This window comes from Populus euphratica, unplaced genomic scaffold (assembly GCF_000495115.2).
Source record: "Populus euphratica unplaced genomic scaffold, PopEup_1.0 scaffold159.1, whole genome shotgun sequence".
Lineage (NCBI taxonomy): Eukaryota > Viridiplantae > Streptophyta > Magnoliopsida > Malpighiales > Salicaceae > Populus > Populus euphratica.
Window position 1 is genome coordinate 413863 of NW_011499962.1, and position 15679 is coordinate 429541.

Sequence of the window (15679 nt, forward strand, 5' to 3'; positions counted from 1 at the left end):
TTAAGATAATTTTGATATCATTTGTTAAAAATAAAAAATTTATTTTAATATTTTTAATTAAAAAATATCATACATCACATTAATACAAGATACTTAAACTAGCCTGTTCTCTATCCTTAATAAAATCTTCAAACTTTTAGATACTTTGTGTAAATGCAAATTACCTAAAGGGATTGTAATTAATACCACTCAAATTTTTTGGGGGCTGAAATTGCAAAACCTCAAAAATAAAACAATAAAAAAAATAGTGATTGTACTTATGTTGATATCAATTTAATAAATTATTTTACATGAAATTTTTTTTGTCAAAATATGTTTATAAAATTTATTTTGTTCAAACTAATTGGATTAAATTATAAAATAAATGTTAATTAATTTTTATAAAATTTTTAATAAATAAAAATATGATATTTTATTTCAACAAAATAAAAATTCTAAAAAAATGTTTAAGGAATAATTTCAATATTTCAGTCACTTATTGTTTTCGAAAAAAAATATCTACAAATTTTAAATCTTTTTATTCCTTAAACATTTCAAAATTTAAATTTTTTTATCAAAAGTTTGATATTTTATTTATCAAACAATCATGACCCAGTAATATAAAAAATTATTTATTAGAATTTTGAAAACTTTATTTTTAAGATTATCAATGTTTTGTATTCCTAAACATCTCTAAAAGAATTTGTTTTTGAAAAAAAAAAATTATTGCTTAAGCATTTCCAAAATTTTAATCGATATTCATTGATGCAATTTAGTTGGATTGACTAAATCTTGCAAATACATGGTAACTTTTGGTCAAATGTACTTTTTTCATCTTATTTGCTGGGGTGGCACAAATATAAGGGTGATTTTGAGGTTTGCCAACAGAAACCTCAAATAAACCCTTGTTCTGTTTTGTCGTTGGTCGCTAGAAACCATGGAAGAGGAAGCAGACCAAGAACATGAACATGAACATGAACAAGAACAAGAACAAGAACAGCAACACATTTCACCCACCGCAACCACTCAACAAGATTACACATGGCCTGTAATTAGATATGATTTGCCCCCACAAAGAACCCATCATTTCTTTAAACAATTCAGGACTTCTTCTTCAAGCCCTAACAATTTCCTGAAAGGCGTTAAATGGTAACGGCCCATCTCTTCATTTTTCTTTGTTTTCTTATATATGCCTCTGTTTATACTTCTCTATTGGGTGTCTGAAAGTCTGGTTCTTTTTTGGTTTTCTTTAAGGTCTCCTGACGGGTCTTGTTTTTTAACAAGTTCCGAGGACAATACCTTGCATTTGTTCTCATTGTAAGTTTTTAAGATCACGTGATTGATTAATTTGAGGCTAATGATTCATGATTGGAAATCAATGTTCCATTTTTAATGGTAATCTGGTGCTTTGTCGTGTATTAGACCAGATAATGGTAGTGGCAGTGATGCTGATGGGTGTTGTTTAGCTATTGATGAAGGTGAGTTTTTGAGTTTAGAGTTACAAAATGAGCATATTTTAAAGGCAGTAGGGAATACCCACTTTTTTCCCCGCATGGTTGATATTGCTAAAAATTCACAACGTTTACGATGTTATATAATTGATTTCAAGATTTTTTTTTCTTGTTCTTGTTAGATTCATATGATGCAAGTCTTATTGTGAAGGAAGGGGAGTCTGTCTATGACTACTGTTGGTATCCTTATATGAATGCTTCAGGTGCTAACATGGGATTATCTTGTTGGATTGTCATTTTATTTTGTTTTAGCTCCTGATGTAAAAAGGTGTAAATTGGATATATTGCTTGGCTTTTCAGATCCTGTTAGCTGTGTATTTGCTACTACAACTCGTGACCATCCAATTCATCTTTGGGATGCTACATCTGGCCTGGTACTGGTTTATCTATTTCTATGTGTGTGTTTTATTTATGTTCCTCAGATGAGATAAATGGTTATTTAGACTCTAGATTTTTTTAAAAAAATTTGGAAATTTGCCTTGTAGTATAAACAAAGGTGAGGGCTATATGAGCCTTTGCATGTTTTGGGCATGATTGAACCAGAAATTTTGATATACTATACATGCTTATGTGAAAGATGTTGTTGCAGCCTTCGTTCTTTCATTCTTTTTGGGTCACGTTCTTGTTTATGTTAGTATGACCACTGATCATGTATGCTAAAATTGCAGCTGCGTTGCACATATCGTGCTTATGATGCTGTGGATGAAATAACTGCTGCCATTTCAATTGCATTTAACCCAGCTGGAACCAAGTAAGAACATTCATTTTGAAAGGCTTATTAATTGCTTACCTAGAGTTTAGATTTGAGGTTGGCATTGTCTGTTTTGTACAAAATAGTTCAGAATATAGCTACGCTCAACACTAATTTACTTGATTCTTGCTGTCTGGTAGGATATTTGCTGGATACAATAAATCTATCAGAGTCTTTGATGTACATCGTCCTGGTAGAGATTTTGCACATTATTCAACTATTCAAGGAAATAAAGAAGGACAAACAGGTTGATCTCTGCCTAGACTACTCAAATAAGCAATAGATAATCAATAAATAATGAAGCATTTTATCCTTGATTTGTTTGTTGTCTCCAGGTATAATATCTGCAGTTGCCTTTTCTCCAACTCACACTGGAATGCTAGCTACTGGTTCTTACAGCCAGACAACTGCAATCTATAGGGAAGACAATATGGAACTCTTGTACGTTTTACATGGTCAAGAAGGTGGGATTACACATGTAAGTGAGCATTTATTTTTATTACCTCGACTGTGATTGTGCTATCAATGAATTAAAGGTAAAATGCTTTCTCTCTCAGGTCCAGTTCTCAAAGGATGGAAACTATCTTTATACTGGAGGCAGGAAGGTAAATTGTTGTGCATGTATGCTTTGTATTGCAACTCAAGTTCATGCTATTTTCTTCTTCTTTTTTCTCTATATGTATCTTTGTAATTACAAATTCTAAAAGTACATTCACTCCTTCCATGTGTGCCCTATTCCTGCACCCATCTTTCCTTCACTCTATTCTCTGCTTTCAGTGTTTCCAATGTGTGCTACAGAAAAGCTGCTCCCTTTATCTGCAATTTATCTGTTAACTTATGGTGATTTTTCTGTTATACCACCTCTCATGATCTAGGATGTTTATGATATGCTATATCATATAGGAGATTGATTGCAAAACATACATATTTTTTGTCTGATATGTGCTTGTGGTTATACTATCTATGCAATTGACACATCGCTCCCATATTCTTCGTAGGACCCCTATATCTTATGCTGGGATATACGGAAAGCTGTTGAAGTCGTGTACAAGTAAGTATTTATCTGATTGGGACTTTTTCTTTCTTGTGGAAAAAGGCAATGTCTGGTATTATTTATATTTTCAAAGACATTAATCATAAATGCCTCTCAAAATCCATTTGAAGAACTGGGCAGGCTTCTAGATTCCAGCAACTTTGTTTGCTAGTCATATTTGTTCTTTTTTATTATTTTGTTTGCTAGTCATATTTGTTCTTTTTTATTATTTTCTTAACCATCTTCACATAAGTTGAATGAGTCAAGTGGCACTGTCCGGTCACTTGCATATTTTATTTCTCTGTAATTTAGATTCCTGGTAAGGTATTTTGCAGATTTTTACAAAGCAATTTTTTTACAAGACATTTATAACAGTATATATGTGTCTCATTTTCAAATGTGTTCTGTGTTATTAGATTGTATAGATCCTCAGAATACACCAACCAGCGGATATTTTTTGATATTGAGCCCCTTGGCCGACATCTTGCAACAGGTGGTCAGGTATGATTCAAGATTTCATTCTATCCATGGTGGAGTAAAAGGATGTATTGTTACCAATAACCAGTAATTAGATCTTTGAATGTCTGGTGCTCATTTTCCCCATTTCTGCCTCTAGGATGGTTTGGTTCATATATATGATCTACAAAATGGGCAGTGGATTTCAGGATTTCAGGCTGCAACAGGTATGCATATGCCATATCCATTTAAGCGGTCAGTATTTTTCTTTTGAAAATAAGCAAAGCGTCTCCTACTTCTAATCATTTTTTCTATTCCATGCACAATGCAGACACAGTTAATGGTTTCGCTTTCCACCCATTCCTTCCTATGGCAGTCTCTTCATCAGGGCACCGAAGATTTAAAGTTCCTGATGCTTGTGATGAGAATTTGCCTTTGACCGGTAACTAGCGACCCTGATGCCTTAAAAGTATTCATTTAGGCAAACTTTTAATCACTATCCTTCCTATGCCAGTCTTGTTTTATGTGCATTTGCTTCATTAACCTAAAAAGTCTTGTTTTGATGCCTTAAAAGTTTATGTAGGTTTGGCTTTTCCAGCTGAAATATGATAGGATATTTCCTAGGCTTCCTTTTAAGTTTTAGCTAAAACTATTAACCTCGCGACAAGGAAATTATCAAATTGGTGTGGTTGGTCCTTCAGATTAAACCAGTGGGTAAAGATAGTTTGCCACAATATTTCTAGTTGATGTATTTTATAAGGTTATATCTTATCCATCCATAATTTTGTGTTTTATGCAGGTTATGAGAACTGTGCCTCCGTGTGGAATTTCTCCTGTGCTTCAATGGAAGAAGATGGCATCAACATCAATGGTGGTGATTTTACTCAATCCGAAAATGAAACCCTCCACCACGATCCTTGAGTCACTCCTCGATGGCCATACATCTCGTCTTAACATGGAAGTAAATCATAGAGACAAGCAACATTTGCCTGAATATTGTACCATTCAATAGGAGCAGAGAGACGTTTACATTCTAGAGCTGAATTTGGACTGATGTGATGCGCGGTGTTCATTCTAGCAACTAAGAATTGGTGAAGAGATTACAAGAAGGTGAAGTTACTGCGTTTGTAACCAAGTCATTACAGAAAACAAAGGTGATTCTGGTCAACAGAGTGCAAGTGGAGTGTCATAGACCTTCACAGAAATCAATTGAATGGTCTCCTCTAGAAAACATTGCGTGTTGAGGCCAAAATATAAGATATAAACCAGTGTTATCACAATCAAACACCGAATTGATCAAATTGATAATTGCATGGTCTGGATTAGAGGTATGTGATTGATCTGACCAAATCTAGATCGAACAGTGATAACCAGATGATCGGACCAATTCAATTCATTCAAGATATAATTTATAATTTGTCATATGTTGCTTAATGAGAAATAATAAAAGGAGAAAAATAATTATTTTGTCCTAGATATTGAACCCCAAAAGGCATGCATAAAGATAAAGGCCTTTTGCCATCAAACCGTACATTAATTGGTTTTTTTTAAAAAAAAAAAATTAAGTATTTTACTGTACCTTTTGTTTTTTTTTTCTTTGAATTTTTTGTTAATTTTAACTTTTAATATTGAATTTATTTTTTATTGAGTTGTTCTACTTTTATAAATTAGGTTACGGGTTAACTTAATTGATTTTTTTTTAATTCACTTTTTTCTCTTTCAAATTTCATCATTTGAGAATTAAGCCTTATTATTTATTTTAGTTTATTTTTTATAATGTTATTTTGGCTTCATAATTTGAGAATAATGCTTTAAGAGTTAACTTGGATTGTTTTTTATATTTTTTAATTAATTATTTCTTTAATTTTATCATTTAACATTTAATCGGTTAAGAATAGATCTTCATAATCTGTTTTGATTTATTTCTATACGGATATTCTATTTTCATGATCAGGGTTACGAGTTTTAGCAAGTTAACCCAAGATAAACCATGTTGTTTTTTCTAAAAGGTTATCTCGGTTTTATTATCTAGGTCATAGGTCTTTCAATATTTGATTTATTTTTTATTGGATTGTCCTTATTTCATGAACAGAGTTGCGAGTTTAACATGTTAATCTAGTTGGTTCATTTTTTTTTATTGAATTTTTCCTAATTTTATAACCCAGGTTGACTTGAATTGTTTTTTGTGTTATTTTCTTAATTGATTTTTTTTTTATAAATTTCATCATTCAAAATTAGATCTAACATAGTTGGTTAAGAATTAAATTTTATAATTTGTTTTAATTTATTTTTTATAGGGCTATTTCGATTTCATGATCAAGATCACGAGTTTGACAAGTTAATCCAGGTTAAATTATATCATTTTTTTCAATTTTATTTTTATGAGATTATCTTAGTTTTATAACCTGCATTATGATTTTGATAGATTAACTCAAATTATTTTTTATGTTTTTTTTAATCTCATCCTTAAATATTGAGTTAATTAGAAATTGAATTTTGTATTTTGTTTCAATTTGCTTTCTATAAGTCCTTTTTTAAATGATTTTTTTGAATTTCATCATTCAACATTGGGTTAATTAAGAATTGAACTTCATAATTTGTTTTAATTTTCTTTTTATATGGTTATTATAGTCTTATAACTTAAGTTATGGATTTGATATGTTAACTTGATTTAACCCAAATTAATTCAATATATTATAATCTTAATATAAAAAAAGATGTCATATTAAAAAATTTTCTGAGTCAACATACATTTTCACAAGTCGTTCAAGTAACTTTTGGAGCCGCAAAATGAATTAGGTCATAATAAATCAATTTTTACTTAGTTTAATTTTTTTTTTCTTGAAAAAATATTAATAATATTTAAATATTTTTTTATATTAAAAAACATATTGATTTGACCTGGCATAATATGAATTAATGATATAGTGTTCATTTTAGATATATCAATATATTTGTGAAATAATAAATTTTGTCTAACACACGGGTAATAATTTATAAATTGGAATAGAACTCTCTGATGCATAGGATAATATATAATAAATGTATTTTCCTTTAATGGAAACTGAGTAAAGAACCATAAAGTATTCATATTTGTGAAAAGTTTTGAAAAAATTGTCTAATTTTGTTTATTTCTTTTAATTATCATAGTTATTGTTATTATACATATGCAGAATTTGTGTTAAGTACGGAAAATAATTTTCACTTGGACTATTATAATTAGTATTATTAAGAGATAATGACAAATAAAGATAATAATTAAACTTTGATGAGATATAAAATATTGGTAAAATTACATTTTCTCTCTTTTTATTATGAAAAAGCTTTTGGTTATGTTCACTAACATAAACTAATTTTTCTTTTTCTAATAGAAAATTAGAAAATGTTTTCATTAATTAAAAATAAAAACAATTTTTCACACTAAAAAATAAATTAAAATTAAAATTGTTTCTAATAAAAATCAAAACCATATTTGGAAGTTTTCTTGATGTAGAAATATTACATTTGAATAGGAAGTTCCTATTTTTCTTTCTCTAACTCTAATATATATATATATATATATATATATATATATTCGGAGTATTATTTTGTCTTTGAATAGATTTTTTTCCATATTTTTTGTTTCTATTTACGATAACTATTTATCGTTATTTATATACATATCATAATTATCAATATATTGTGAATTTCATTATCTAAAAAAAAAAACTCATCTCTGAAAAGGGAATATATAGAGTAATTAATTTGATTATAGAACTTTTAATCTCGATGCTAATTTGCAGGTTCTTGCCCCTTAGCAGGTTGCTGGTTTACATTTGCCTTTTGCAGGCCTTTTGTCTTGCGTTTTCATATATTAATAAGATCAGTTGAAAATGACAGAGGCTAGCTAGTGAAGCAAACGATCTTCGGAAATATTGGATCAAAGCCAAGAATCGAGGTCTGGAGTGTGTGGATCAATCAGACTAGTAAAAAAGTTTAAGGTGTTCAAGATTTAGCGCTGAGAATGCAGATTACTCAACACAATGCACAGACCTTTCGCATGAAGTATAGAAGGAATTGGAGATTATCGTGTATTGTATAGAAGGAATTTATACTGCCCTAGTGCATGAACTTAGAACCTTATATTAGCATGAATTTAACCATGGCTACTGTACTGCGATACGTTGCCACTTTGTTGGCTTGAAAAACAATAGAAAACGTGACTGGGATAGTTGAATCTCCAACTACAAGAAATACAGAAGCAAGCCTAATTAATAAAGTAAGAAATACAGAAGCAAGCCTAATTAATAGAGTTGAGCCGCTTAACCTAATCACCTGAGACCTTAGCAGATTCAACCTGCTGCTTTATTTATATATGTCCTTAAAGATTTCCATTCGGAAAGTTAAGCGTTTACCATAAAATCTTCACCAAAAAGCAATTTTTCCAGCACAGATCATAAATGTTCCTCCTTCTTTCATTGTTCAGAAGCTGGGACAAAAAATGAAAAACAACAATTAGTGGTTATCGTGAACTGTTGTATGTGCGCTTGCGTGTGAATATCTATATTTGTTTTATAAAACCTAACTTGATTTATTAAGTAAATTATAAAATAATGAATTGTAAAGATAATGTTAGAAGTCTTATGATTGATTTTAGTTTTTTTATAATAAATCAAGCTGAATTTGAGTTGTTCATGGGAGGATATTTTCATCATATATAGAATGATCCTATATTCAAAAGTAGTTGCAAACCAGTAATATTTCCTTGAAGAATGAGTCTAAAATGTAAGGAAAAACTCATAATTTTGCGTCACTTCCAAGTTCCACACGCGGAAAACAACTCTTAAGATTTTATTGTATGCTGACCCGGTAACCTAATATAGTATCACAGCCACATCAGTGCTGTGATCTACTTAGTTGCCTACATCAGCGTGTTTCAAGAGACCGAAAGGGCAAGCTAACGTAGAAGCCAAGGCCTCTGAACAGAAACAAATTCAAAAACAATAACAAAAGCTTGGTGCAAATTCTCTTATAATTTCTCTGCTTATTTAACATTTATAGCCATCACAGCAACAAGAAAGTTCAAGGTAGAAAGGGTTTCTCTCAATGGCTTCACCAGAAAGAAAGAGCCAAACATTCTTACAGATTTCACGTAAGAGACTAAAGAGGCAGTGTCATTCTAGTTATCATCATCTCGATCATGCTAACACTAGTTTTACTCACGTTGATCATAGTGTTGATCTTCCTGATGATGTTCTTGATATGATTTTCTCTTTCTTGCCTATCAAAAAAGCCATGCAGATTGGAATTCTATCGACGAGATTCAAGAATTCTTGGAACTTCAATCGTAGATTAGACTTTGATAATGATTTTTCAAGGGGTCGTAGTCCTGATGATTTTAAATCTATCGTTAATAAGGTTTTTGATCGCCATGCAGGGTCGAGAATCTTAAGTTTTCGATTATGTTTTGATCCAAACAAAGAAGAATTATTGGTCGAGAAGTGGATCAGGAAATCCATTGAAAAGGGTGTTGAAGAACTCAATTTGGAACTTTATCAAAGCGGAAATGTTCTTGAAGGAAGATGGCCTTTTAAACTCAATTCTGATGTTTATGAAGCTAAGTCCTTGAAGATTTTGAAGCTTAGTTTGTGTCAACTTGATCTTCCACCAAAGTTGAAAGGTCTGCATGTTTTGAACACTCTTGTTCTTAGAAAGATCATTATAACCCCGACATTGATAGATAATTTATTTCAGAATTGCTTCTTCCTAGAGATTCTAGATTTAGCACACTGTCATGGGATTTTTCATTTGAAAATCTTTGCCCAAAAGACGTTTAAGGTGTTAAAGGTCGGAGATTGCCAGGAGATTCTGAGGATTTACATTGATGCACCAAATCTACGTTCATTCCACTACTGTGGACATGTTTGCTTTATCAAATTTAACATCGTCCCTCAATTGAAAGATGTGATGCTCAGTTTCAGACCTTCAAAAGGCTTTACAGAGACTTTTCGAGTGAGAAATCTTGTCTATGATCTCCACCCTATTCAAGTTCTCACCACTACTAGTACTTTTCTTGAGGTATGTTTCCATCCATGTCTTTGTTATCGTCCGATCACATACTTTCTATCCCGTTTCTTCTTTTTAAGCGGTATATAATATTGCTGGTATTAACTTAATGTTATGGCTTACATATTCAGGGCCTATCTCCAAAGTTTATTGGAGGAAAACTGAGAGAGATGCAATTCTTCTTTGGGAATTTGAAAGAATTTCATTTGATCATGGAAGGTGCAATTTACTGTAATCCTCATGATATTATTTCTTTCCTGAAGCATTGCCCTAGCCTGGAGAAGATATTCATCGATGTGAGTTGAGTTCTCGTCTTGGTCGATTGTATTAACATCAATCACAGACTTTTTTGGAATATATTCACAGAACTAATCACTCTAATTTGATGGTTGATAATGAATCTTTTCAGCTCAAAGATTTTTGCTTCGTACGTGGGCCGTATTGGGAATTGCATAATCGACAATCTTTCCAGAAATACAGCGCATCCTTCGACTGCCTCAAGTTCATTAAACTGCCAGGATTTAAGTTTCAGAAAGATGAACTAATGCTGGTGAAGTTTTTCCTGGAGAGGGCAATTTTCCTGGAGAAACTAGTGCTGGTCACTCCCAAATCTAGACATGCCAGAGTTCCTAAACCAAATTTACATGCGTATTATCAGTATCTCCAGTCTTGGAAAGCATCTCCAGGAGCCCAAATAGCTGTGTTTGAGCACTTGAATGACACTTCTGTTTGTCCAATGCACTCAAAGACCTGGTACTAGTCGAGAAGGATTGGCCTTAAGAGATTTTAATTTGAAGCTAAAAAATGCACTTCAGATTGCAGTCTTAGACCAAATAATGTAGGATTTTCAGGTGCCTTGTCAATTTTTAAGTTAGAGGGGAATGAAAGCTCAACAGCAGAGGTTACATCATAGTTTAATTATAGGTTTATTGAGATGGTAATTAATTTATATATCGGAAAGACATTGGTATTTATGTTTTCTCAACAATATACATTGCGTTTCTCAATAAAATTTGATTTTTCAATTACTAGATATGAATTTTAGTGATTAAAAATTTATATTAATAGAAAACATGTTATTTATCTACATGTGTAAAATGACTATCTTACAAAAAAAATACACAGACAAGTGGTACTAAATTTCTTTATAAAATTCTATGCACCTCTAGGTTTTCCCTTGAAAAATAGACATGATTTTTGTCAGGTTATATGTTAATTATTAAGCTAGATCTAATTTATTCATAATGGATAAATCTGATTAAATTTATTAGAAAATTTACTAAATCAATAATTGTATTCTTTAATCATATATAAAATGACATATCTCACATTGAAAATTAATTTTTATTATTGAAAGAATATAATTTTTTTCCTCTCATCATCTTGATTCTTTACATTAACTTGACGAGATTTACAAAGATATTCATACAGTGAAATATCATTTTAATTTTAGTAATTAAAATAGCACTAAAATAATTGATCTAAAAATAAAAAAATTAATTCTCGTAATTAAATTTTTCCTTTCCAATATACACTATAAAATAAAAGAAATGAATGAATGACAAAAAGGGAGTTAGGATTAAGGAAATACATACTCTTTCTTCTAAATTTAAATCATTTAAACTTTGATGAATATTTATTTTATTCAAACCATCATATCCTTAATAAGAAAATATATAATGGTTTTGTCAAGATGAAAGAATTGCATAAAAAAGAGAAGAACTTGACTGAAAAAATACAATTTTTATTCAAGAATTTAATAACTGAGATTGTTAAAATTATTTATTTTCATTTCTATAAAATAAAATAATAAATAGGTTTTAAAAATGAACCGTAACATCGTTGCGGGCAAAAATACTACTGCATGCTTCAAGGAAGAGGTTCCTTGTGGGATTTCCAAATCCCAAACCAATAATTGAACCAGTTTCATGTGTTGCTGAATGGGCCCATTTCATAAAATCGACTAAAAATGCATGAGCTTGCAAACAAGAAAGGCCCACGTATTAGAATTTTGACTTCTCACGAAAAATTAAAAATAAATTTCACGTGATATTACAATTCCATTTTCTTCATATTTATTATGCATGTAATATATTAGGTAGGGTTTGAGTTTCGTATATAGAGATATTTCTATTAATTTAAATTGAAAAATATGTTAAAAAATAAATCTTGGAATAACTAGATATTAAAAGATATATTACAATATACTAGTTTGCATGCCTGTGCTATACTGCGGACGATTAAAATTTTATTAAATGCTAAAAAAATATCACAGTTTCGTGGAATTCTTTAAATTATTTTTAAATTTGGATAAATAGTAGTTTTGATATTTTATTTTTTAATAAAGATAAATATTTTTAGAAATGTTAGAGAATACAAGTTCCTTAACTAGAATCATTACTTTTGTAAGAAACCAAGTATTTTATGATTGTTAAATTAATTTAAAATATCAAAATAATATGTTAATATTTTATGTGTTATGCATGATTGAAAATCAAAGATGTTATAAATGTGATAAAGTCATGGTAAAAATATATTTAAAATTTTTAAGAATAAATAAAATCTGAATTGAATTCGAACGTACCATTTATGATTAGGATTAATATCTTTGTATCATGTATATAATAATTGAAAATAAATTTATTAAAATCCAAATAAAAATCTAGTAAAAAAACATTGGAGTGCAAAAAAGAAAAGATAAGGCCCAGTGCCTGGCCCTTCTTTATTTTTCTCGGTCTCGGCTCTTCTTTTAAGGAGAAAGAAGAGGAAGAAATCAATAGCTAAGTATAACTAAAGATATGCCCCTGACATATACTAGAGTTTTCAATATTACCCTTTATCAATTGATCATATCAATTATACCCTTAATGTTATCTCATACTTCAATGCCATTTTTTACTTGTAATCATTAAAAAATCCCATTAAATGCATGTGTAAAGAATTTAACAAAACAAATTTGCAAAATACTTAATAAAAACTAAATTTGCATATATAATAAAACAATATAGGAAAACAAAGAGAGAGAAGAATTTAGAAATTAAGATTAAATTAAAAGCTGAGATTAATTTTTTTTTCTTTTTTTTTAAGTTTGTGTCATTTTTTTCCACATATTCTATCATTTATATATATATATTTTCTTTCTACTCGGTATTTTTTAATAATTTTGGTCCAGTGATATTTTTAAAGAATTTAATAGAAATGGTAGCATTTTGGTGATATTGATATCTTTAGTATTTGTTTAATAATATAAATATAGTTATTTTTTAAATAATTTTTAGTGTTAAAATATATGTTAATAATTTTTTATTTTTTAAAATTTATTTTTGATATCGTATATTAAAATGATTTGATAACACTAAAAATATATTAATTTAAATTAAAAAATTTAAATTTTTATAAAATATTTTTAAAACATAAAAATAAATAATTTTTAATAATATTTTCTTGAAATTGATATAGTTAATTTATGATGGTTAACATTTAAAGCTTATCTATGGACCCATGGTAGATTTGTAGTTATCTATAATTTTTAATTTATTAGCGTCATTTATTTATTTATTTATTTTAACTTGGCAGTATCTTTAGACTGGCTTTCCCAAACAGAGAATAAATAATAGATTTGCAGTTAACTATAATTTTTAATTTCTTAGCATCATTTATTTATTTTAACTTGGCAGTATCTTTGTACTAGCTTTCCCAAATGGAGAATAAATGATAGATTTGTTGTTAATTATATTTTTTAATTTGTCAACGTCATTTATTTATTTATGTATTATTTATTTATTTTAACTTGGCGGTATCCTTAGACTAGCTTTCCCAGATGGAGAATAAATGATAGATTTGTAGTTAACTATAATTTTTAATTTGTTTGGGTCATTTATTTATTTATTTATATATTTTAAGTTGGCGGTATCTTTAGACTAGCTTCCCCAGATGGAGATTCCAACTCTACTTTTACTTTCAATGAAAGGGTATGGTCACTTAATTAATGATCGTTTGCGTGTGTAATCACTGCTATGATTTTCTTGGCCAAGTTCGCTATTAATTATGGCCTTAGCTTTATTACATTTTATATATATGCCATTATATTATAATATTCAACCTAAATACCTATATTAATTAAATAAAATATATGTTCTTCTAGAAACAATATTTGCTTTTATGAGTTGAAGGATCATCATCATCAGAGAGAGTGCATCACGCACTTGATGTAGTTGCGTTTACATCCAATATTAAGAGGGTGTTTGGTATTACTTGGAAAAACGTTTCTGAAAAAATTTTAATTTTTTTTTTTAGTTTTGAATTAATATGTTTTTGATATTTTCAAATTATTTTAATGTGCTAATTTTAAAAATGATTTTTAAAAAATAAAAAAATATTATTAGCACACTTTTCTAAATGAAAAACACTTTGAAAAACAACAGCAACCACACTTTTAAACATGCTCTTAAACAAAATTACAAGGTATTTAGAAAATATTGCTTTTCTATTGAATTATTATAGCAAAATTAGATGGTGCGAATAAAATTCACTTCACTGTGTATTATAATTATAATAAAAATTTATAATGTTTTTTTTATTTTAATCCTTTGTTTTTGTGCTATTTTTGTCCCTCATTGTTTATATTGAATTCAACTTGGTAGTTTGTTTTCTCTACCCAAATTATGAGATCTAGGAGTGTTGGAAAAAAAACCCATTGATGCTTAATTTGAAAAAAATTAAATGGAAGTTTATTAATTTAAAATAATTAAAGTTATGAGGATAGAATTTGTACAATAAACATGCATTCAACCTTTTTTCTTAAATTATACAAGCAGAAGAAATATTTATCCTAAACTTTTTGATCACTCATTTGTATTTTTTTTAATTTGATTTTTAAAATTAAATTTATTTAAATTTTCACTTAATAATATTTTTTTGATTATCTAAAAGATATGGAAGAAACATTGTTCACCCATACTCATATCATCCTAATGGTGTGACATATATTGTTAATGGAGGAGTACGAGAGCTCATTTTTTCTTTTTTGTATTTTTTTTTGCCTTCTCTCCTTTATTCTCGTGTCCAATATTTTATTTTTATATTAAATTTTATATTTATTTTTTAATTATTATTTATTTTATTTTAGATTTTTTTAGTTTATTTTTTAATTTTATTAATCATCATTAAATTGATTAAGAAGCTTCATGATTTTTTTCTATAAAACAATCCTAGTCTCATTACTCAATTCATGAGTTTAGAAGATAAACCCAGGCTGATTTCGATCTTTTTTAAGTTATTTTTTAAAATTAATTTTTTTTTAATTTTATCTTTTAGTATTAGGTTGGTTAGAGAATGGGCTTCATAATTTCTTTTCACTTTATTTTTTATAGTGTTATTCCAATCTCATAATCTAAATCACAAGTTTAATAAGTTTACTTGTGATGATTTTTTTTTATTTTTTTAATTAAATATTTTTTCAGTTTTATCCACGTTAGATTAGTTTGAGAATTGAGCTTCTTAATTCTTTTCAATTTGTTTTTTTTAAGGTTATCCTTATCTAAAAACCAAGTGTTTTTTTTTCAATTTACTTTCTTTTCAATTGATTTAACCTAGAATGACTTTTTTTTTATTAATTCAACAATGAGTTGATTAAGAGATGAACTATGTAATTATTTTTAATATATTTTTTATGAAATAATTTTATTTTCATGACTCGAGTGGAGGGTTTAATGAGTTTGCCTAATTGACTCAAATTATTTTTTAAAATTAAATATTTTATTTTTATTTTTATTTTTAGCATATTTGTTTATTAGAAATTATATTTCTTAATTTGTTCACTTTATTTTTTATTTTTTATGAGGTTATTATAATTTTATAATTTAAGTAGAAAGTTATTCAAGTTAGTCAAAAAAGATTTTGATT

At 28.5% G+C, this 15679-nt stretch overlaps 1 protein-coding gene across 2 annotated transcripts; it reads left to right on the top strand.

Moving 5' to 3' along the window:
* Positions 1 to 843: 843 nt before the first annotated feature.
* LOC105138783 (Transducin/WD40 repeat-like superfamily protein) lies at positions 844 to 5057 on the top strand. 2 transcript variants are annotated; one of them, XM_011045000.1, is made up of 15 exons: positions 848 to 941; positions 972 to 1128; positions 1234 to 1296; positions 1402 to 1457; positions 1613 to 1693; positions 1791 to 1864; positions 2159 to 2241; positions 2382 to 2488; positions 2577 to 2719; positions 2799 to 2846; positions 3240 to 3292; positions 3691 to 3775; positions 3891 to 3957; positions 4062 to 4172; positions 4530 to 5057. In XM_011045000.1, the coding sequence occupies exons 1-15, from the start codon at positions 917 to 919 to the stop codon at positions 4649 to 4651; spliced, it is 1275 nt and encodes a 424-aa protein (XP_011043302.1). In that variant the 5' UTR covers positions 848 to 916; the 3' UTR covers positions 4652 to 5057. The 2 variants fall into 2 exon arrangements, with proteins under 2 accessions (XP_011043301.1, XP_011043302.1); XM_011044999.1 differs by having other exon boundaries at positions 844 to 1128.
* Positions 5058 to 15679: the final 10622 nt, after the last annotated feature.